The 18,852-nt window shown below is 38.1% G+C and overlaps 2 protein-coding genes across 7 annotated transcripts in view; one reads left to right on the top strand and one right to left on the bottom strand.

The window, feature by feature from the left end:
* Positions 1–3,009, top strand: part of OXR1 (oxidation resistance 1) — a 218,297-nt gene extending 215,288 nt beyond the window's left edge. For all 6 annotated transcript variants that reach the window (XM_031050634.2, XM_031050633.2, XM_031050631.2 and 3 more), the window contains 2 exons: positions 131–204; positions 967–3,009. In XM_031050634.2, coding sequence (XP_030906494.1) covers positions 131–204; positions 967–1,102 — 210 coding nt within the window. In that variant the 3' untranslated portion in view covers positions 1,103–3,009. The remainder of the gene's footprint in view (positions 1–130; positions 205–966) is intronic.
* Positions 3,010–7,882: 4,873 nt separating this feature from the next.
* ABRA (actin binding Rho activating protein) lies at positions 7,883–13,300 on the bottom strand. The gene is made up of 2 exons (XM_005150919.2): positions 12,552–13,300; positions 7,883–8,360 (listed from the first exon to the last, which is right to left on the bottom strand). The coding sequence occupies exons 1-2, from the start codon at positions 13,298–13,300 to the stop codon at positions 7,883–7,885; spliced, it is 1,227 nt and encodes a 408-aa protein (XP_005150976.2).
* Between the last annotated feature and the right edge of the window lie 5,552 nt (positions 13,301–18,852).

Genomic DNA, 18,852 nt, shown 5'->3' with positions numbered 1-18,852 from the left:
ACTTCATTCAGCTGGCCCCTAGCCACCCCTAGTCTTTCTTATTGATGTTTGATTTCTCTCCACCAGATGAGAAGTTCAGGTATTTTAACTTGCTAATCCGTTCTGGTTGTTTCTTGGGGTTTTTTATTAGGTTTTCAAATGGACTGGAGACAACATGTTCTTCATTAAAGGAGACATGGATTCCCTTGCTTTTGGTGGAGGAGGGTAAGTTAAAATTTCTGTCATTAAGAGTCTGTTAAAGTGGGCATGTCTGCACACCTTTGAAAAGAAAATTTGGAACTGACTTCAGTTTGATAGCATAGGACTCTTCTAGCCAAGAAAGATTTAGTATGTTGGGTGTTCAGATTCCTGGGTTGAGTAAACTTAAACTGGAGGTTTGTCTTCAGCATACTGTGGTGTGAAGTTTCAGCCCTCCGAGGTTATGATGCTTTGCATGCTTTGCTTGTGTGGTTGTCTTGGTATATTCAGAATAGACACATTCTAATTCTGAAGATATGCAAATGTGAAAAATATGTGTAACTAGAAGAGGCTTGAACTGAAATTGTGCCATCCTAAGACATGCCAGTGTCTTCAGAAATCATACGAAATTCAGAAATTGGAAATCATACTTTCCTTATCCATTCAAGTGTATAAGCTCCTGGGATATTTCCCTTATTTATCAGCATTCTCTTCACATTTAAGAGTACTGTAATGCCTTTTTCTTAATACATATGGAAGAGGCTGAAAACTGAGGAATTCTGTTTAGTTTTTTTATTTCAGCATATCTGAATGAAGATATTCACACATTAATAAATAGTAAAAGAAAAAAAGCCTTTGCAGCTTGAAATTTATCAACATCTTTGAAGTATTTGTGTTAAAAAAGAATTCCATAGTTCCTATTCATTCTTGAATACTGAATGAAAGATATATTCATAAGTTTAATGCTTACTCCCTCAGTCTTGCTTTAATATGTTGTCTGTCTTGCAGAGGGGAGTTTGCTCTTTGGCTGGATGGTGATCTCTACCATGGAAGAAGTCATTCATGTAAAACATTTGGGAATCGCACACTTTCTAAACAAGAAGACTTCATTATTCAAGACATAGAAATATGGGCTTTCGAATGAGTATTTCACTATTTCTACAGGGTGTTGTCCCAAACCTGACATTAATCAGTGCAGCTCAAAAATCCCTAGGAGCAATATAACACACCATTTTACCTTCCTGTTTTTTGGGGTTTTTTTGTAAGTTTTCAGCGTGGCCATCTAGTTCTTATTTTTAAATAGCAAACCCTTTTTCATGCCCTCATGTCTGTAACATACTGTCACAAGTTTTCTAAGCTGTAGATGCTTTTACAAAATAGAGACCACATGAACTAAAGATTAACATCAGTTACTTTAAACCTTGCAGCCTACAAAATACTCTTATCCTCATTGCAGTTGCCTCCCAGGTTTCCCCACACACACCTTTCTACAATCCTACTAGGGGGCTGCTTTATTGAATATAGGTTATTATTTTTGTATTCAAATTAAGTCTATGAATGAAGTTGCCCTCTGTGAACTGATAAAAAAGAAAGCTGCGTGTGGGTATTTGGCAGCAGTACTGCAGGGATTGGGCCAGAGCAATGATGGGCTAGTTCATATGGTGCCACAAAGGGGTGAGAAGCCTAGCATTCCTTAGCACATACCAGTACACATATGCTTAAGTTAGAAGATATCCAAAGTCAACAGTGCCACTTGTCTTGTTTATTGTTCATGTTTAGAAAAAAAAAGTCGGTTAATATGTGTTCTAGCTGCATGCTGATTGTATTAAAGAGTGTTTTGCACAAGCTGTTAATAATCTGCAGGTTTGGGACAAATACTGACAATACTGAGCTACGCAGCAAGGACTTACAAAATAGCAAGGGAATATGATAGTTCCACAAAATTAAAAGGCTAAAGCAAGCAGAACTTGGTGAACAATTTGTAGCTATAGCAGGGCATTAAAAATACAGAAACAGCTGCATCTTTCTTCAACATAAAGTGTCAGATATATACTGTTATACTGTTGTGGCCGTGTAGCACATCAACTCCAAGAATATAGCTTATTCCTGTCCAAAGAAACAAATAGTTGTGATGTTTTTAAGTGGGTCTATGTTGTAAATTTACAGTTAGCACCAGCTCTGATTAAAATGAGATAATGTACTATAGGTAGACAATATTGTAATTCAGTAGACTTGTGGAATATGCAAACTTACTGTCATGTGACCTCAAAAAAAAAATGACAGGCTAGAATCCAGTTTCAGTAGCTCTTGTCCACTTTTGTAGGAAAAATTATAAGCCATTGTGGCAATAACAGCAAAACAGAACCGTTTGTTTCAAAGCTTTTATTCTATGTTCTGCAAAACAAAACAATACAAAAAAGAAAAAAAAAAACAAAACAAAAAAATTGCTGTTAAGTGTGACAGTGACTGACTTTGTGCTGAAATTTCAGCTATTTCAGATGAACATTGTATATTATCTTGTAAATTAATGTTCAAAGTAGTTTTGTTATTATAGAAAAGTGTTGATGGACGGGTTGCTTATAGCACTTTAAATTATTCTAGAAATGGAATAAAAGCCAAATGGGTTGGCTTGAGTAGATGTAGTTGTACATTATTTCAGAATATTTACATCTCTGGAAAGTTTTAAAAACTTATTTGAAGACAGCTTACTGCTATGGGAATGAGAAAGGGCAGATGTTTCATCTATAATATGCTAATGCTTAATATGAATAGAAATACAGGGCTTTGTTTCCTGTCTCTATGTATAGCTCTTTATCCTTACTAGAACTTAGTACAATGTGTAGACTAAATGTTTACAAAATAAAAAACTGTAAATAAAATGAAATGGCTTTTCTCCCCTTTGGTCTTCCACAGCAGTATTATTGTCTTTGTGGAGTTAAGACTGATTATCACAACAGCAAAAAAAAAAATAAAATATCCTGTACTGGATTTTAAGTACTATAAGGTCACAGTGATGTATAGCAAATAAATCTAAATATATGTAGAAATAAACTTGAGTTGGAGTTTATTTAGAAGCTGAAGTTTACTTAGAAGCACAAATAGAGATTGTTGCTGTTCATTTAATAACTCTGCTGAATCCATAGGATGTATTTGTTCATCCTTTTGTGGATTTTTGGTTTTTGAAAGCCTAGTGGAAAACTGTAAAAGATGCTTCAGCTATTTTCAAGGAATGAAAAACAAAAGGCATCTTGCATTATCCTTGCCAAAAAAAAAACCTAAATGAATTCAAGTGCCTAGTCTTTACCCTAAGCTTATATTGCAAAAAAGCTTATTTAGATTTTAAATGCTACTGTGAAGAATTTTATGCAGAATTACACTTTGGAGGGTTATATAAAAGCACAGGAAAACTTTCAGTAGCTGAATGTCTCTGAGTATTGGGAAAGCACATGGAGGGGGGGAGTGGAAATAACAGTATGATAAGCAGTACAGTGGCAATCATGCTTGTATAAATACTGAATTAGTTGCCAGCTAGGGTTAAGCCACAACTGCTTATTCAAATTCAAATTAAAACATTAATTTTGGTTTTAATACTTCCTTGTATTCCTCATTCAGGATGTGAGTCTTAAATCTCACATTTATGTTCTTCCTTTCTACATGAACAGGTCATCACAGTGGTTTACTGTTGTCACAGCAATAGGGAGCTCAATTAAGGGGAACAAACTTGTATTCTTTATCCTATAAGAGTACATGCTACTGCAATATGAAAAAAAAAGCTACAGGGTGGCACTGGAACAAAGAGAGCATCCAGTTGAGTTGAATGGTGTACCTGTAGTGCAATATGTACAAACCACATAGTGGTCCTGCTGGCTATCCCACTGCACTATCCCCAGTGGCAGGTCCGTTTAAGCTCTGCTTTTTCCTGTCCTGATCATCTGACAAGCTTTGTAATCCTTGTTGATTTTCTTTTGTAATAGTTACACTGCTAGTAATACACATGGTGTTGAACACTAAACTACTTTCAATGTGCCACACGATGGCAGGAGTGACTTCAGTTAAGATGTTGATGTGATGTGGTGCAATGTATACATAGCAGCTGGAGTAACGGGCAACAGGGCTTACAATATTGTGATCAGTGATGATGGAACATCTCACCACAAATGTTATACTTTCTACTACACAGTTTTAAAAACTAGCTTTAACATTGAGCCCTTGGAAGTACAGCAACATTTTAAAGGAGGAAATAATGCCACGGAGGAGGGACCCAATTTCCTCTGTGTGGCATACCCACTCACTGATCCGTCCTCTTGCTTTATGCACTGCAGCAATTGATGTAAGACTAGAAAAAAAAATACAAAGGTGTGAAAGTCAAACCTATTTCTTCCAATACAAATAAGCATGTAAAATACATACAGAATATGGAAAATATTATAATATATAGTTATAATATATAAAAATATAAAATATATAATACAGCTCTTACAGGAGGACACTTTCTTTCAGGACCAAGGAAAGAACTTTGCTTTTCTGCAAACTGCACGTTTGCAAGAGCAGCACAAGCCTCCAGCAGAAAAATGAGGGAGATCTGTTACTTACTGGAAGGAAATCAGTTTCAAATAAAACACTTAGGGGGTAAATGCATTATTTAAAAGAATAACGTGCAGGAGTAAGCTACCATGAAAGTAATGAAGAGTTGCTCACTCTATCTCAAAGTTTAAGAGTTTAATTTTTTTAACAAGTCAGAATTAGGAGAGGTCTTGAAATCTGTGAAGATTGCTTTAATCAAGCAGGTTTTGACCTTTATTGTCTAACTACTTTGAATTTAAGTAGAATATTTAAATTTGGCAGAGGTCACACTAGTTCCACAGGAATGTAACACAACATAGTAGGAGAGTAAGACTGGGTATTTCAGTTGGTTCTTAATTAATTCACATTTGTTTTCACCTGCTTTCCATGGATAAACTTGTCCCACATCTCTAAGTAAAAATGTTATAAAACACATAACTTACATGAAACAGTTCCATACATCATAACAATATTTAATATTTCTCTTACACAAAGCCAGTACCTGCTTTTAACAATTCAGAAGGCGTTGTATGTTACTGCCTACTCAAAGGTGTGGAATGATGTTGTTTTCTTTTCCAGTTGGAAATACTTTTAGTGGGGAAAATAGAAATTGTTGCAAAAGCTTTTAACATTGCATTGTGATGATTGTGAATGGAGCTTAAGAAGTTACCTGTAGTGACCTGATCACGTATGTAGTGATAACATTATTACACAGCTCATCTAAGCAATTAAGTGCAAGGTTTTTGAAGAGGTCTTGTGAGCTTGAAGGCTAGTCTTTTTTACCCTTCAAATGCTTTCTTTAAACCTACAATCTAGTTTTTAGCCTATATGGTAAGTATAAGTGCACATATATCTGGATGTTCTTATACACAAGAAGAAAGCATTGTTTCTGTAAACACATTAGCAACAAAAAGAGGGATAAGGAGTATCTCCATTCTTTATTGGATGCGGGGGGGGGGGAACGCGACAGTGACAAAGGATGAGGAAAAGATTGAGGTACTTAATGCCATCTTTACCTCAGTTTTTAACAGTAAGAACTGGTTGTTCCAGCTCCCCCTGAGCTGGAGGACAGGAACAGGGAGCAGGATGAAGTTCCTATAATCCAAGGGAGAATGGACAGTGACCTTTCATACCACTCAGACACACACAAGTCTATGGGGCAGATGGTGTCTATGGAAGGATACTGAAAGAGTTGGCAGAAAGGCTCATGAAGCCACTTTCCATCATTTGTCAGCAGTCCTGTGTGACTGGGGAGATCCCAGTTAGCTGGAAGTGAACAAACGTGACACCCATCTACCAGAGGGGCCAGAAGCAGTGTCTGGGAAGCTACAGACCTGTTAGATTGAACTCAGGGAAGGTTATGGAGCAGATCATCTTGAGGGTCTTCAGTGGCACCTACAGGACAACCAGGTGATCAGGGCCAGTCAGCAGGGGTTTATGAAAGGCAGGTCCTGCTTGACTAACCTGATCTTATTACGGGGTGACCTGCTTAGTGAATGAGCAAAAGGCTGTAGATGTTTCCTCCCTAGACTTTAGTGAAGCATTCAACAGCATTTCCAACAGCAGTCACCTAGAGAAATACTCAATTACGGCTTTTATTTGTAGTTCATGTATTCCTTTGACAACCACCATCCTCAAGGCAATTCAGACAGCTTGTGAAAGTCATTGTATAAAAATGTAAAGGTAAGAATATGCAAGTAAATATTATGATATGTAAGTATTACACCTACAGGTTGTTTTTGCACGTCAGCCTGAGTAGTCTGAGATCTCAAGAAAACATGAAATAAGTTCCGCTGAATCCTGGTTTTTTTCCTAGATTCACAACACATAACTGCATCTAAAATATTAATGATTTACATGGACTTAGCGATAGACATAGTAATCAGTTCTTGTATCACTAACTTATCAAATGCTTTTGATTTATTTTTTCTTGGAGCTTCAAAGTGGAGTATCCGTACTCTCGTAATAAGATAGCAATACTTGTTTTATCACAGAGACAAGTTGTTTATATACCTTTTCTTCTGTAAGAAGATACTTGCTCTTTCAGTTTGAAAGAATCTGATGGGGAAAAAAGCCACTTCTTTTTCATTGTGCATATTACTTGCTCAGGCATCTTGCTCTGAAACAAATGTTTTTCACATGAAACACTTGTTTACCAGGGTAGCTATTTGTACAGTAGTGGTTGAGAGAAGTGGTGATCTATGTAATGCAGTAAGCATTACAGACCTTTAAAAGGTCTCAGCTTTGTGCATAATACAAACAATTTTAAGACCTAGAAGTATTAGTTCATTGGCATTTACTCCTTATTGCAGTGGCATCAGAATGGTTAAAATGACAAATACTGTAAAATTAGGCCAGTGTTTCTGTGTAGTATGAAACACCATTTCCCTTAAAGGTAACTGATTTTGGTTATGAACAGTTTTGTATCTTTTCTCACAGAGATACATTTCAATGGAAGATGCTGACTGTAGTCAGTTTTTGTTATACAGAACAGTACAAGTACCTGACTTTTTTATATGTTGGATGTTATTTTTCCCTGTATTTATAAGAACCATATTTACATAGATAATCTGATGATACATTGCACAGCATTCCTAGGAGGTATTTTCTATGCGGCTACCCAAAACATTTTTATGCATTCTATTGGGTTTTTTCTCTCCAACATTTATAGCTCTAAATATACAACTATATAATACATTAGTTATATAAATACATTAGTTATATAAATACATTAAATATAAAATCTCATTTATAAAAAGGATTTTGTCTTTGTATGTTATAAGTTGTATCAATAGTTGCCACAAAATAATACTGCAATAATAGCTGTATATCCTACTTGAAAAGAAACAAATGTGTTATCCTTGATTCTATGATCAAATACAACTATTTTTACATGCATTTAAATAAACTAATTAAGATATAGGTTCACAGGATCACTTTCACAGATCAAAAACTTGGTCTGTGTTTATACTGTCATTCGACTTCTGATCTGGCATGGTTTATATTACTGATATCCCAGTTAAAAGAATTGGGAAGATCTTGAATGTAGGAACGATTAAAAAAAATGAAATTCATTTGTAGCTACTTGTATTGCTATTGTTTTTTATGATCAGCTGCTTATATTCAGTATGGATTTCTCTGTTTTTCATGTAGCAATTAACTGAAGTGTTCTGCAAGCTCTCCTGGTAGAGAGAAAAATCTATTTGCATGTTTGCGTTACCATGGAGGAGTTATAAAATACATATTTAGAAAAATGGTCAATGTAATTTCTATGCGATGAATCTTGTATTCAAAGTGTGCAAATGCTATTAGCAAGGGAGGAGAAAGGTTTTCCAAAACAAGTTGTTCTGGTTGTAGCATGTCATTTTAATAAAGTAATTACAACATTATCATCCCTTCCTTGCCATAACATTTCCCCCTCAAAGTCTACTAGACCATGTTTCCTGGCTCTCAGCAGAATCCCAACAACCTTATCCGAAATACGAACATATCTGTCAAAAAGTTCCCCAAATGTAACTTGGATCTTCCCATCAGGCCGTGGCCTAGCCATGGATTCAATGATGAAACACATGTCCCTTATCTCCCTATGGATGTGGGCCTCAGCTTTCTTTGCTCTTTCGGCAGTTTTGGTTCCTTCCTTTGGACGACCATAGCCTTCATCTCCTTTGTGCAGGCGTGTGGACATGGACAGCTCATGGTCAAATTCCTCACTGAAGGGATTGAGCTTCTGCGACATGATGTGCTGATGACTCCATTCTTGCCATTTGTCCTTCAGGCTATTGACAGGGCTGTATTTCCTCTGGGCTTTGGTGCGTGCTTCTTCATTAATCCTGTTTGCGCTGAAAGAAACAAAAAGGGCATTTCAGCTTTGCATTTGATCATCTAATTACATAGTTCTGCTATAAATCTCTTTTAACTCTTTTACCATGCTTTTCCAGAGGAGATGCTAGCCACCAGGTGGCATGAGTTCACTACTTCTAAATTCTTTCTTTGGGACTTTTAGTTTGTTTCAGTTTGCACTCAAAAGCAAATTCATGGGTCAAAACTTGATCCCATGTACACTACCACCATACAACCTAGAACTGAGCCCATTCTGACAAGCTTTTGCAGAGAATGACATAATTCTGTACAGGAGCAAAGCAGGTTTGTTGCTGGTTACATGCACTTTCTAAACCTTTGGTCAATTATGCAGCTCCCAGGTTCTGCCTGCCTCACAGAGCCTGAAATCTGTCCACCCTGATGCTAGAGATTACAATAACTGTAAATGTATGGACTGGGTCCTCAGCTATTCTTGTCTGGAAAACAGAAGGTAGTGTCTAGACAAATCTGTCCCCTGCAATAGATGTCAGTGTTTAAAATAACAACAACAAGGTTCTGAACAAGTACTGGAGTCCAAAATTCACATCCCTATTGGCAGGGTAAAAGCCCAAAAGAAACGTAAGGCTGCTGAGATTTGTATCAAGGTCAAAGGATGAGGAAAGACCTTCAGAGATCTTGGTAATTCGAAGAGGGTTTATTGTTCTGTGTGTGTGTAACAACATCATATTGTTGATATTCCTTCCTCTAGAGGCCAATCCCACATGCTGTGGGTGAACTGTAGGTAGTCTGAGCTAGTGTTTGTGCTGTCCACATTCTGTCATTGCGTCTGTACAGAGCTCTGCTAGGGAACACATTGAGCTGTGGCTGTGGAAAGTAACCTGTTTTCTTAGTCCCCAGAAGCCTCCCCAGTGATGTCGGCTGAATGTTAGCAGTAACACCGGAGAACCAAACTCCAGTTAGCAAAACAGTAGAGAGAGCTCAAAACTGCAGGAAACCTTGTTTCCCTGCTCTTTGGGCATTTCCTCTATTGCTTAGCTTAATGACAAGTGAACACAGTAAACTGTATGCACATAGAAGCATTTTTTTTCATGTCTGTACCACACCTACACAATGGATTGTGGATCCAAAGTGAAGGTTGTGAAGGTTAACCCACTGTAAGAAGTGCTTCACTTGTAGTGACCAACTAATTTAACCTGTTTACTGGATTCATAGAATAGTGAGGGTTGGAAAGGGCAGTGTCCATGTTCCATGTCTCCTATGATCCCTTCTGGAGGAGAAAGGTATGGATCCCTTTTTAATGTTTTGAGTTTCATGGCACTGTTGCATCCCTTTGGCTCCTATGCAGGAATGAAAGAGTGTTTCCTATGCCTGTAGAAGTTAATGTGCCTTCTGTTAAGAAACCTTATTCCAGAATACTGCAGCTGGAAATTATGAAGGTGCTGGTGTGAGGGAAAAAAAATGGTCCTGATGCCTTTTTGCTGGAATATAGAGAGGAAAAAGGGAGTTTTACTTTAATAGCCACGTACTTATGGCATCTTTGAAGAAGATTAAGCCACAGTGGAAGATTCCTGAAAGTAGCAGGCCAAAATAATGTATTCTGAGGTTATAAAATAAATTAAAAAAGAGAGTAGTTAAAAAAATCCAGTCCTGATAACAGCTCTGTGAGTGCAGAAAATTACTTTCATGTCATATTTCACTGGAATAGAGCTCTAAGTAACACAGAGGTGCTACTTCAATCATTTGCACCTCAGTAAGTATGGCTAATCAGGTTTTTTCCTAGGTAGCAGTACGAACATTAGACATAGAAGGAAAATACAAGTAAAGTTTAACAGAAAAATAGCTGGTTTGTTTCTGTGATGGCATTTTTTAAATTAGAAATTTGTTTGAATTGAGATTATTTACAGATTATAACTGCTGCAAATGTATCCTCTTTTCTCACTTTGTGAAATCCTGGTTTTGAGGTCCTAGCTTCTTGCAAAGGATGCTGCATGCGGTCTCTCCCAAAAGCAGGGGCCACACACTTTCAGCTCTAGGTTAGTGGAGAGTATTTTTCACTATGGCTATTAATCATTTGCTCCTTGTGGGAGATGACTGATCAGCCTACAGCAAAGCATCACTCTGATCCCCAATCTGAATAGTTAAAATAGCTCTGTATGCTCAGATAGCTGTGCTAAAAAGTACCATATGGTTGAAATCCATTATGTTAGTCATGGTCTAATGCCAGTCATGGTAAACGCTCCTCAGTAGTGAGGTGTAAAATCTGAGCAGCGGGAATGGTGTTGCTGCCTGCCTGTCTGCACAGAGATCACAGAATTTGTTTTGGCATCTTCATCAGTGCTGGTCCCAGCTCTCATTGCTGAAATTGCAATTAGGATATGGTATGAACATACTGGCCCTGATCCTACAGTCCCTGTTGCTGTGCTTGCCCTTTATACATAGGCTAGTTGGGTGGGTGAAAATCCTGTCTTCTCAGCTCAGATTTCCTCCTGCTCAGGTCACGCTCACATTACATGTGTGCTGGTTATGGAAACAGAGTAGAAGCAGTGGAGACTCAAGACCCACACGGGGATTGCTCCTGATAGGAACCTACGTCCTGGTGCCAGCCTTTTCCCTCCTTGCAGGCTCAGGTGGATAGGCTCTGCTGAGTCCTGATTTGGTTTAAGTTTCACCTTCAGCTATCCTCCCTGCCCAGCAAAGCGAGCAGGCAGCACCTGGGCTGTGCCTTAGCCATAGCCCAGTGCCTACTGGCCTCAAAGGCTGCACTCTCCTTCATCACCGTTTTACAGCTGCGTGTGAGCTTTTACACACTGCAACAGTTCAGATGAAACCACGTTCCTTTCTGCTGTCTTAGTTCAAAGGCATTATTGAGTTTGTAAAACTGAGGGCTCAATCAGTGTGTTGTAATAACTGCCTACAGTTGTTCATGTTGCAGCATTGGGTATGTTGATCTCTTGATATTTTATCAACAGAAGGGGGATGAATTAATTTGGCATCTGCTCACTGGCAAGTCTGGCCACCGCACAACTGTCTGTAGCTGTCTTCTAGAAAGGTGTTTCTGCTGGAGGTCTCTGGAAAAAGAAACTGGAGAATTTCTAACAGATTCTGCTGTTCCTCTGCCCTTCTAGGAGACTTGTTTACTACTTATTTACTACCCAGGCTACAAATTTTATATGTCTGCTTTTGCATAGCGATCTTCAAGTAGGAGCCTCTTACTGAGAGAAATATTGCTCAAAATTATTGGATGCTATTAATTTGCTCCTTGAGTCAAAATTTAAAATAGAACCTGTAATAACTCCATAGGTAAGTATTAGAGTCTGCTTCCTTTTTCTTCACACAATTTACAGGCATAAGTAAGTCTGCATCTCAGGAACTTCTACTTCCACAACACATTCAATGAATGTACTTCTCCTCCATCCTGCCCCTTATGATAGCATACCCAAAGAGAGACGCTGAATTTGAAGAATATATTTATGGCTCAAATGTTCTTTGTGTCAAATAATCTATAACATATAGCATGATTCAAATGAGTCCTGCAGATATTGAGACAGGCTGGATGCTTTCTAATGTACATTTAGGGTCCCAGATCCTGTAAAAGCTTCCATTCTTTGATTTCATGAATTCTAAATCTATGGAAGGCTTCCAAAGAGAAGCAGTGAATCCAGTTTTTGTTAAGATCTACTGTAATTCCTTCAATTACTAATTTGGACGTTCCCTGCCAATTCCTTCAGGAATTATTTACAATTTATATTAAGCAAAATACTGAATATGTATTTGGAACTATTATTTGTCAGGTATATTGCTTTAGATTTAACATTTGCTGAAACATATGAATAGCTGTAGGCTCTTGATGAGATAAAAATTGTTACTATGAAATATGGACTAAAGTATTAAGAAGTAAGTGGTAATTTTGATGAACCAGTAAATCCAGTGTGAGAACTAAATATAATTAACATTCCCAAACATAACTTCCTGTCTCTCTTATGTATATAGCACTTAAAACCCAAGGCTATAGTGAGATGTTGTTGACTGACTACTTAAGCACAAGGATATGCAAAGGGATATTTCATGGATTTTCTCTTCAAGACTAATATGTTATCTTTGACCATTTCCTGCCATCCCTCTCCCTCCCTCTCATCTTCCTCATGAAAACTTGTACATCTCTATGAGGCTGCTGACCATGTGTGATAATGTAACAGAGATATTTTACTTACAGAGATGGCACAGGTCGTTTAATCCTCACAGCCGTCACCTCTCGGTCACTGTCTTCTGGCTCAGTTTTGTCCTCTGCTTCTCCATAGCCACTGTCCTCAGCATCCAGGCTGTCATCATGACACTTAAGCAGCAGTTCTTTCTTACTCCCTTCTCTATCATCTTGTTCCACCTGTTTCCAGCCCTTGGTCAGCTCTGATACCATGTTTGAACACTTTCTCCTTATGGTTGGAGATAATTTGCCATTAAGAATTTTTTCAATAGCATTTGATTCTTCTTTGAGCTTGGTCATCTCTGAGCTGCTATTGTTGTTCTCATATCTTTCACTGAGGAGGCTAACATCACCTCCTCGTTCATAGGCTTTGCTTACAACTGTTTTGGTCACCTCTTTGCTTTTAATGCTGAACTTTTTCAGGGCTTCATCTGATTCCCTTGATTTTTTTTCAGCTTCTCTTATTGTTACTGATTCCTTTGCTGAGGATTTTTCATCCACTTTTTCTTGGTCCTTGACAGGTGGTATTGTCCATTTTTCAAAGGATCTTTCTTCTACAGGCTGGGCTGATGAGTCTTCTGTAGGGGGGACCCATCCAGAGGGCTCTTGGGCTTGCTTTACGTGGTGGTCAGATGCCCACTGCTGCCATCCTCGTGCCAAGCTGAAGACCATGTTGGCCATTCGGATTTTGTGGACAGCCCTTTTTCCAGGAGTGGTGGCTGCCTTTTCTTCAGGAGCTGTGGTGCTGTCTGCTGCCATGCTAGCTTTTCCCCTTCTTGTGATAAGCACCCTCTTACTGAACTTCCTGAAGTGAATAATGCCCTCTGAAGAGAGCTACGGAGATTTAAATAGAAGCTGGGGCAGTTGTTGCCCATGGAAAATATGTGAAACATTTCTCACAAAGATACAGTATCCTCACTGGTCTTTTTTTAACATGCAGGGTTGCATTTCATCACAGCAGATGAATGATGCATGATGTAAACAACGTGACACAGACCTGCACTGGAAATAGTGGGAAATAAACAGCTTCTTTAGTCCCCCTTCCCAGGGACTGCTCTATTCTCAACTTGTTGGCAAGGGTCTTATTCTTCTGGAAGTGCAGAACATGGGTTAAAGATATTGAACAGAGTGTTTGAAACTGCTGAATGTGAAGTGCTGTCAGTTGCTGACAACTTTGGCCAGAGTAGAGACCCCTCGTCATCAGAAGTAAATAGTGGCCTTCATCACACAGCGTAAAACCAGAAGCGGGCTATGAATGAGAACATTTTAGATATGTTTTGCAGGCTCTTTCTTCTTATTGTTCATATGTCCAAAGAAATCCAGGTTTGTTAATTTTTTAAAAGGTATTTATGTGCTCTGTTCCCATTCATTATCTATTAATGTCCATCTGTTTACAACCTACCTTCAAGGGGGTCTGGAAACACTGTCACATTTGGTGTCAGCGCTAAGGATGAGGGAACCACTATCTAGTCTGAAGATTATATAAAAATATAGAAAGTCTGACTTAATCAGATGGATGAATGACCTCCCAGGTTTAGGATTTGGAAAAAATAATGTACAGCCCATTTAATTCCTGACTGCTTTTCAAGAAAGTTATCTATGAAACTTGTTTACTTGTTTATTATTTACTGTATAATTATATTTATTAGGTACAGTATAGAAAGAAATTAAATTTCTTAGGGAACTTTGTGACTTCTTCATTCCAGAGGACTTTCTGGAGTATGTATACAATAGTTTAATGAATTGATTCATACATTTTCACATCATAATAAAGTCATTTTCCATAGATACGTTCCTGTATCTTATTTCTTAGTGTAATGTTTCCTAAATAGGAAAAGAAAATGGAATTGCTTTCTCCATCCATCATACCTTGCAGCTTACAGGATGACCTGTGGCACTTCCCACATGGCACTCTGAGGCACATTGAACTTCAAGGAATTCTCTTGGCTTCGTCAGTGTTACGTCAGAGATAAATATGGGCTTTGGTACTCTGCTTTTATCTTTCCTCTCTATTAAAAGCTGGTCTGTTTGAAGTAGGTTAGATCCTATCTAGCTTTTGCTTAGTAATATAAGACTATGTCATATCTTTGACTTCTAGGCAGAATTCCTCATTAATCTTTGAGGTAGTTTCCTCTTCAAAACTGATGACATAATTTAAGCTAGTGTTGCTATTAGATGTTTACTCATACTTTTATTTTAGAAAGATATGTGTCACTCCTGTATACTGTATAATCCCAGCTGTTACCAATGGCATCATAACTGTGAAATGGTATTGTGAGGTATACTGATGCAACTTGATTTAGAAGCATGTGTTACCAAAGGTTTATTTTGGTGGCATTTTAAGTTTAATCAGGAATGGAAGTTTCTTGGGTTTAAAAATCACACATGTGCATACGTGTATGCACACAGGATGGTGTATGTTTCCTAATATACAAGGAAAATGCAAATGAAAGACAAAAATAACGCACATGCAGACAGGGGTATGACATCAGCTCATTATATCATTCCTGTGACTTCTTGAGTATAAGGGTGACCAAGACTTTCAGAATGAGCTGAAAGCTAAATACAGAGGTAAGGGGTGAGGCCAGGGAACGAATGCAGTGAAATTTCAGTGACTGTGGAAGTACAGTAGTGGAGTGTAAGGCCAATAGGAAACCTTATTTTAAGGTAGGATCAGTTCCACCTGAGTGTGCTCGGGTTCCTGGTTTACCTGTTTAAAGACTCTACACAAGCAGTCTATTCCAGTGGTTAACTGACTTAAATGGAACCTTTTCTGAGGCCTAATCTCCCCCTCTGTCATAGCACTTTAAGCCTCTGTCACCACTGAGAACAGACATATCCCACCCTTTCTGAAGCAGCCTTTCTCTATGAAGAATGCTGTATTCCTCAATCTTCTGAATGACCCTTGTTCTTCCTAAGTTTTCATGTTGTTTCATGATCCCTAATAATTCTTTTGCCAGTTTCTGGACTCCCTGTGCTAAGTCCACATCTTTCTTCAAACGTGATGCCCAAAATGGGAATAGTATTCTGGTTTAAACCTGTGCATGGTGCAGAAAAGAAACAGATGTCTTGTATGTTTTCCTCCACATTTATATTCTACTTGCAAGACTCCAAATTTCCAGCCTTTCCTGCTAAATGGCTGGTTGTATTCACAGAGCTGACTATTCATTCACATGTAACCATCTCTGTGGTTTTAAATTGTTCAGGTAACATTTTCTATTTGTCATTACTAATTTGATTTTTAATCCCTGTTCCAGTGTTTTCATAAATCTCATCTATTTCACTTTTGGAATCACAAATCTAAATAGCAGGTAAGTATAAAATAGACTCAGTTAATAAACACATTAATTTTGATAGAGAAATATTGCTACTTATTTTTGGTGTGTCTTTCCACTTAATTTTAGAATCTAATGAATTTTGCATATGAGATAAAAATACAAAACCACTTATCATTATCAAGATGTATAGCACCTGTTGCTCTTGCTCATCTTTGGGGGTTGGACCAGGTGACCTTCAGGGTTCCTTTCCAACCTAACCGATTCTGTGATCTTCTGAAGCCTTCTACTCTTCTGTAAAAAGGAATTAAGGTTAATTTAATGTAATTTGTCAAATCAAAATTGCTTGTAAGAGTCCTTGTTATGAAGGTCTCTACTAGGTTCTCCTGGGTTCAGCAGTAGCAGTCATTTTTTCTCTTTCTTAGTAGCTGGTGCAATGCTGTGGTTTTGAGTTTCAGCCTGGGAACAGCGCTGATAACACCGATGTTTTTAGTCACTACTCAAATGTCTAGTCTGACCAAAGACTCTGTGACTCTCATACTCTGTCAGGGAGGAGAGGAAGCCAGGAGGAAGCAGAGACAGGACACCTGACCCAAACTACCCAAAGAGGTATTCCATACTACAGCACATCATGCCCACTATATAAACTGGGAGCAGTTACCCAGAAGTGCTAGATCACTGCTTGGTCAGGCTGGGTATCGGTTGGTGGCTGGTGAGTGTTTGTATTCCCTTCCTTTGTTGTTTCCCTTATCATTATTATTATTGGTGGTAGCAGTAGTGTTTTGTGTTATACCTTAGTTACTGGACTGTTCTTATCTCAACCCCTTGGAGTTACATTCTTTCAGTTCTCCTCCCCATCCCTCCAGGAGCAGGGGAAGGGGGGAGAAAAGGGGGAAGTGAGCAAGATGGCTGTGTGGCTGACTTATGGCCTCGGCCTAAACCATGACATAGGTTTATTGCTGTAATTACTATTGAGGTTCTTGCACACTTTTGCTTTCATACCATCTTTGCATGTAGTTGTATTAAAATTCATGACATTAAAAAGGAATTGCATCCCGAAAAATGTTTGGAAATTACAATGCATTTCAAAAAACTTGTTAATAAAAAGACCTTTTGTCCCTAATGGACTTGGCCTTGGTGTACTGGTCATAGTCAACAGACTTAATGCTTATGTAGTTTAGGTAAATGACAGTGAAAAGTTAGAGTAATGAAAACCACCAAGGTTACAGAACCAAACTACTATTATATCCATGTTGCTTGACAATATGTTAAGCAAATATTTAGTTTAAAATTGGTCACTATTTCAATCTAAAGTTGTAACATCACAGACTGTCAAAAGTGCCAGTGAAACTTTAATGTAATTATTCCTAGGATTGCTAAATTTATGATGCTTAATTTTAGGGTATGCAATGATGTTGCCTTGAAAGTGTTGAATGGTGCCTTATTTTATATGGTGATGTTGCCAGCAAAAAGTTAATCATAAGAAAAGTATAAATAATGTCTGAGTCATCCAGTCAGATTCATGCTTTAAGGGTTGCTTACTTTACAAATGTTTTACAGCAGTAAGAGCAGAATTTATTACTTTATGGGTTTTAGTTTTTATTCTTAGTGGAACAACAGGCCAAGACTACACCTACCTTTCTGTGCTTAATCTCCCTACTAGCACTTCTAAAAGCCAATAGCCAGCTTACATTGAGCCTGGACCACATTACATATGTGTCTTTCTATGTGTCTTTCATACCTCGCAAGATCACAAGGTGTATTCCAATGCACAGCAAGGCTTGGTGAGGGTGACTGCCCCGAGCTTTCAGAAGTTCAAAAACTATGCTTGAAGTCAGAGTTGAGGGACTATTTATTCCAGAGGGTTCCAGAGTTGGAGAAAGTAAATAGATGAGCAGGCTCAACATTTAAGTGTAAAATTGTAAACTCCCTTTCTTTGCTCTTGGCTGCCAACATTTCTGGCATTTAGTCCCTTCAATGTCTTGAGACAAGTCTGCACATGTTCCTAGGACCTTGTTGCTGCTTTTGAACTGCTTGATACCTCAGATTTCCTTGATTCAAAGTTTTGAAGGAGCTGCTGAGAAGATACCAATGTCAGTCTTAAAAGCTGTGATATTTTTGTTGTTTGGGGGTTTGTTTGTTTGTGGGTTTTTTCCTTGCATGGGTTATTCTCTACATAATTGTTTCACTATTTAAAAATCTCTGGGAGTCCAGTTTGTCACTGGGGTTTTGGTTTTGGGGGGAATTTTTGGTGTTTTGTTGTTTGTTGTTGTTTTTTTTTTTAATTTAAGGATGCTTAATTTTAAGAGCAGGACTGTAGTCTTCATCCATTCCTTTACCTTGTCAGGCATTGACATATAAGCTATTCGATGTTGTCAATGCCTTAAAACAAGGAATTTAATTTTCAGCCAATTGCAAATGTATGAAAGGTGCTGTCTTCCTCCTCTGGGTTAGTGATGAATAACAAGAACAAGCTGTGTTTCATGGTAAAGTATAACCAGCTGCCATTCTCAATAGGAACCTCAGGACTGAATTTTCTTTTTACAGAGCCATTGATAAGTACATTGTGTCAGAACATCAGATGTTGCTGGGGATCACAGAAAACCTGGGAAAAGGCTTAGAGTTCTGGATTTCCTTATTTTTAGAGTTCATGTCAAATATATAATTTCTAACAGTAATGAGCAACTGTGTCTCATTCAGCATGCAGTTTCACATGCAATCCAGGTGTCTGCATACTAAGAAATTGATTGCTGCCATGCCATTGGATTGGGTCCTCTCTACCCGTTAAGAGGAAGCAGTCTACGCATTCATTCGTGCAGTTTCTTATGTCTGTATGCTATATATAGCCATAGCTTGGGGTTTTTTATTTCTGAAATTCTGTTGCACTGACAAAACTATCCCTGTGTAATTAACAGGGAATCTTGAATCTGCATTTGATTATGTGTCATTTCAATATTCAACAATATGAGAGATCATTGCTTATTCATGACCTATCATGAGAGCTCCACTTTGTGAAGAAACTGCCAAGAAAACTCT

Source organism: Melopsittacus undulatus, chromosome 1, assembly GCF_012275295.1.
Source record: "Melopsittacus undulatus isolate bMelUnd1 chromosome 1, bMelUnd1.mat.Z, whole genome shotgun sequence".
Taxonomy (NCBI): Eukaryota; Metazoa; Chordata; class Aves; order Psittaciformes; family Psittaculidae; genus Melopsittacus; species Melopsittacus undulatus.
This window is presented reverse-complemented; position numbering and strand designations above follow the sequence as displayed.

Excerpts from the sequence above, each read along its gene's own strand:
- ABRA (XM_005150919.2), bottom strand. The coding sequence starts at position 13,300 with ATGGCAGCAGACAGCACCACAGCTCCTGAAGAAAAGGCAGCCACCACT. Across the intron at positions 8,361-12,551 it reads AAACGACCTGTGCCATCTCT|CGCAAACAGGATTAATGAAG; the intron begins GTAAGTAAAATA and ends TGTTTCTTTCAG.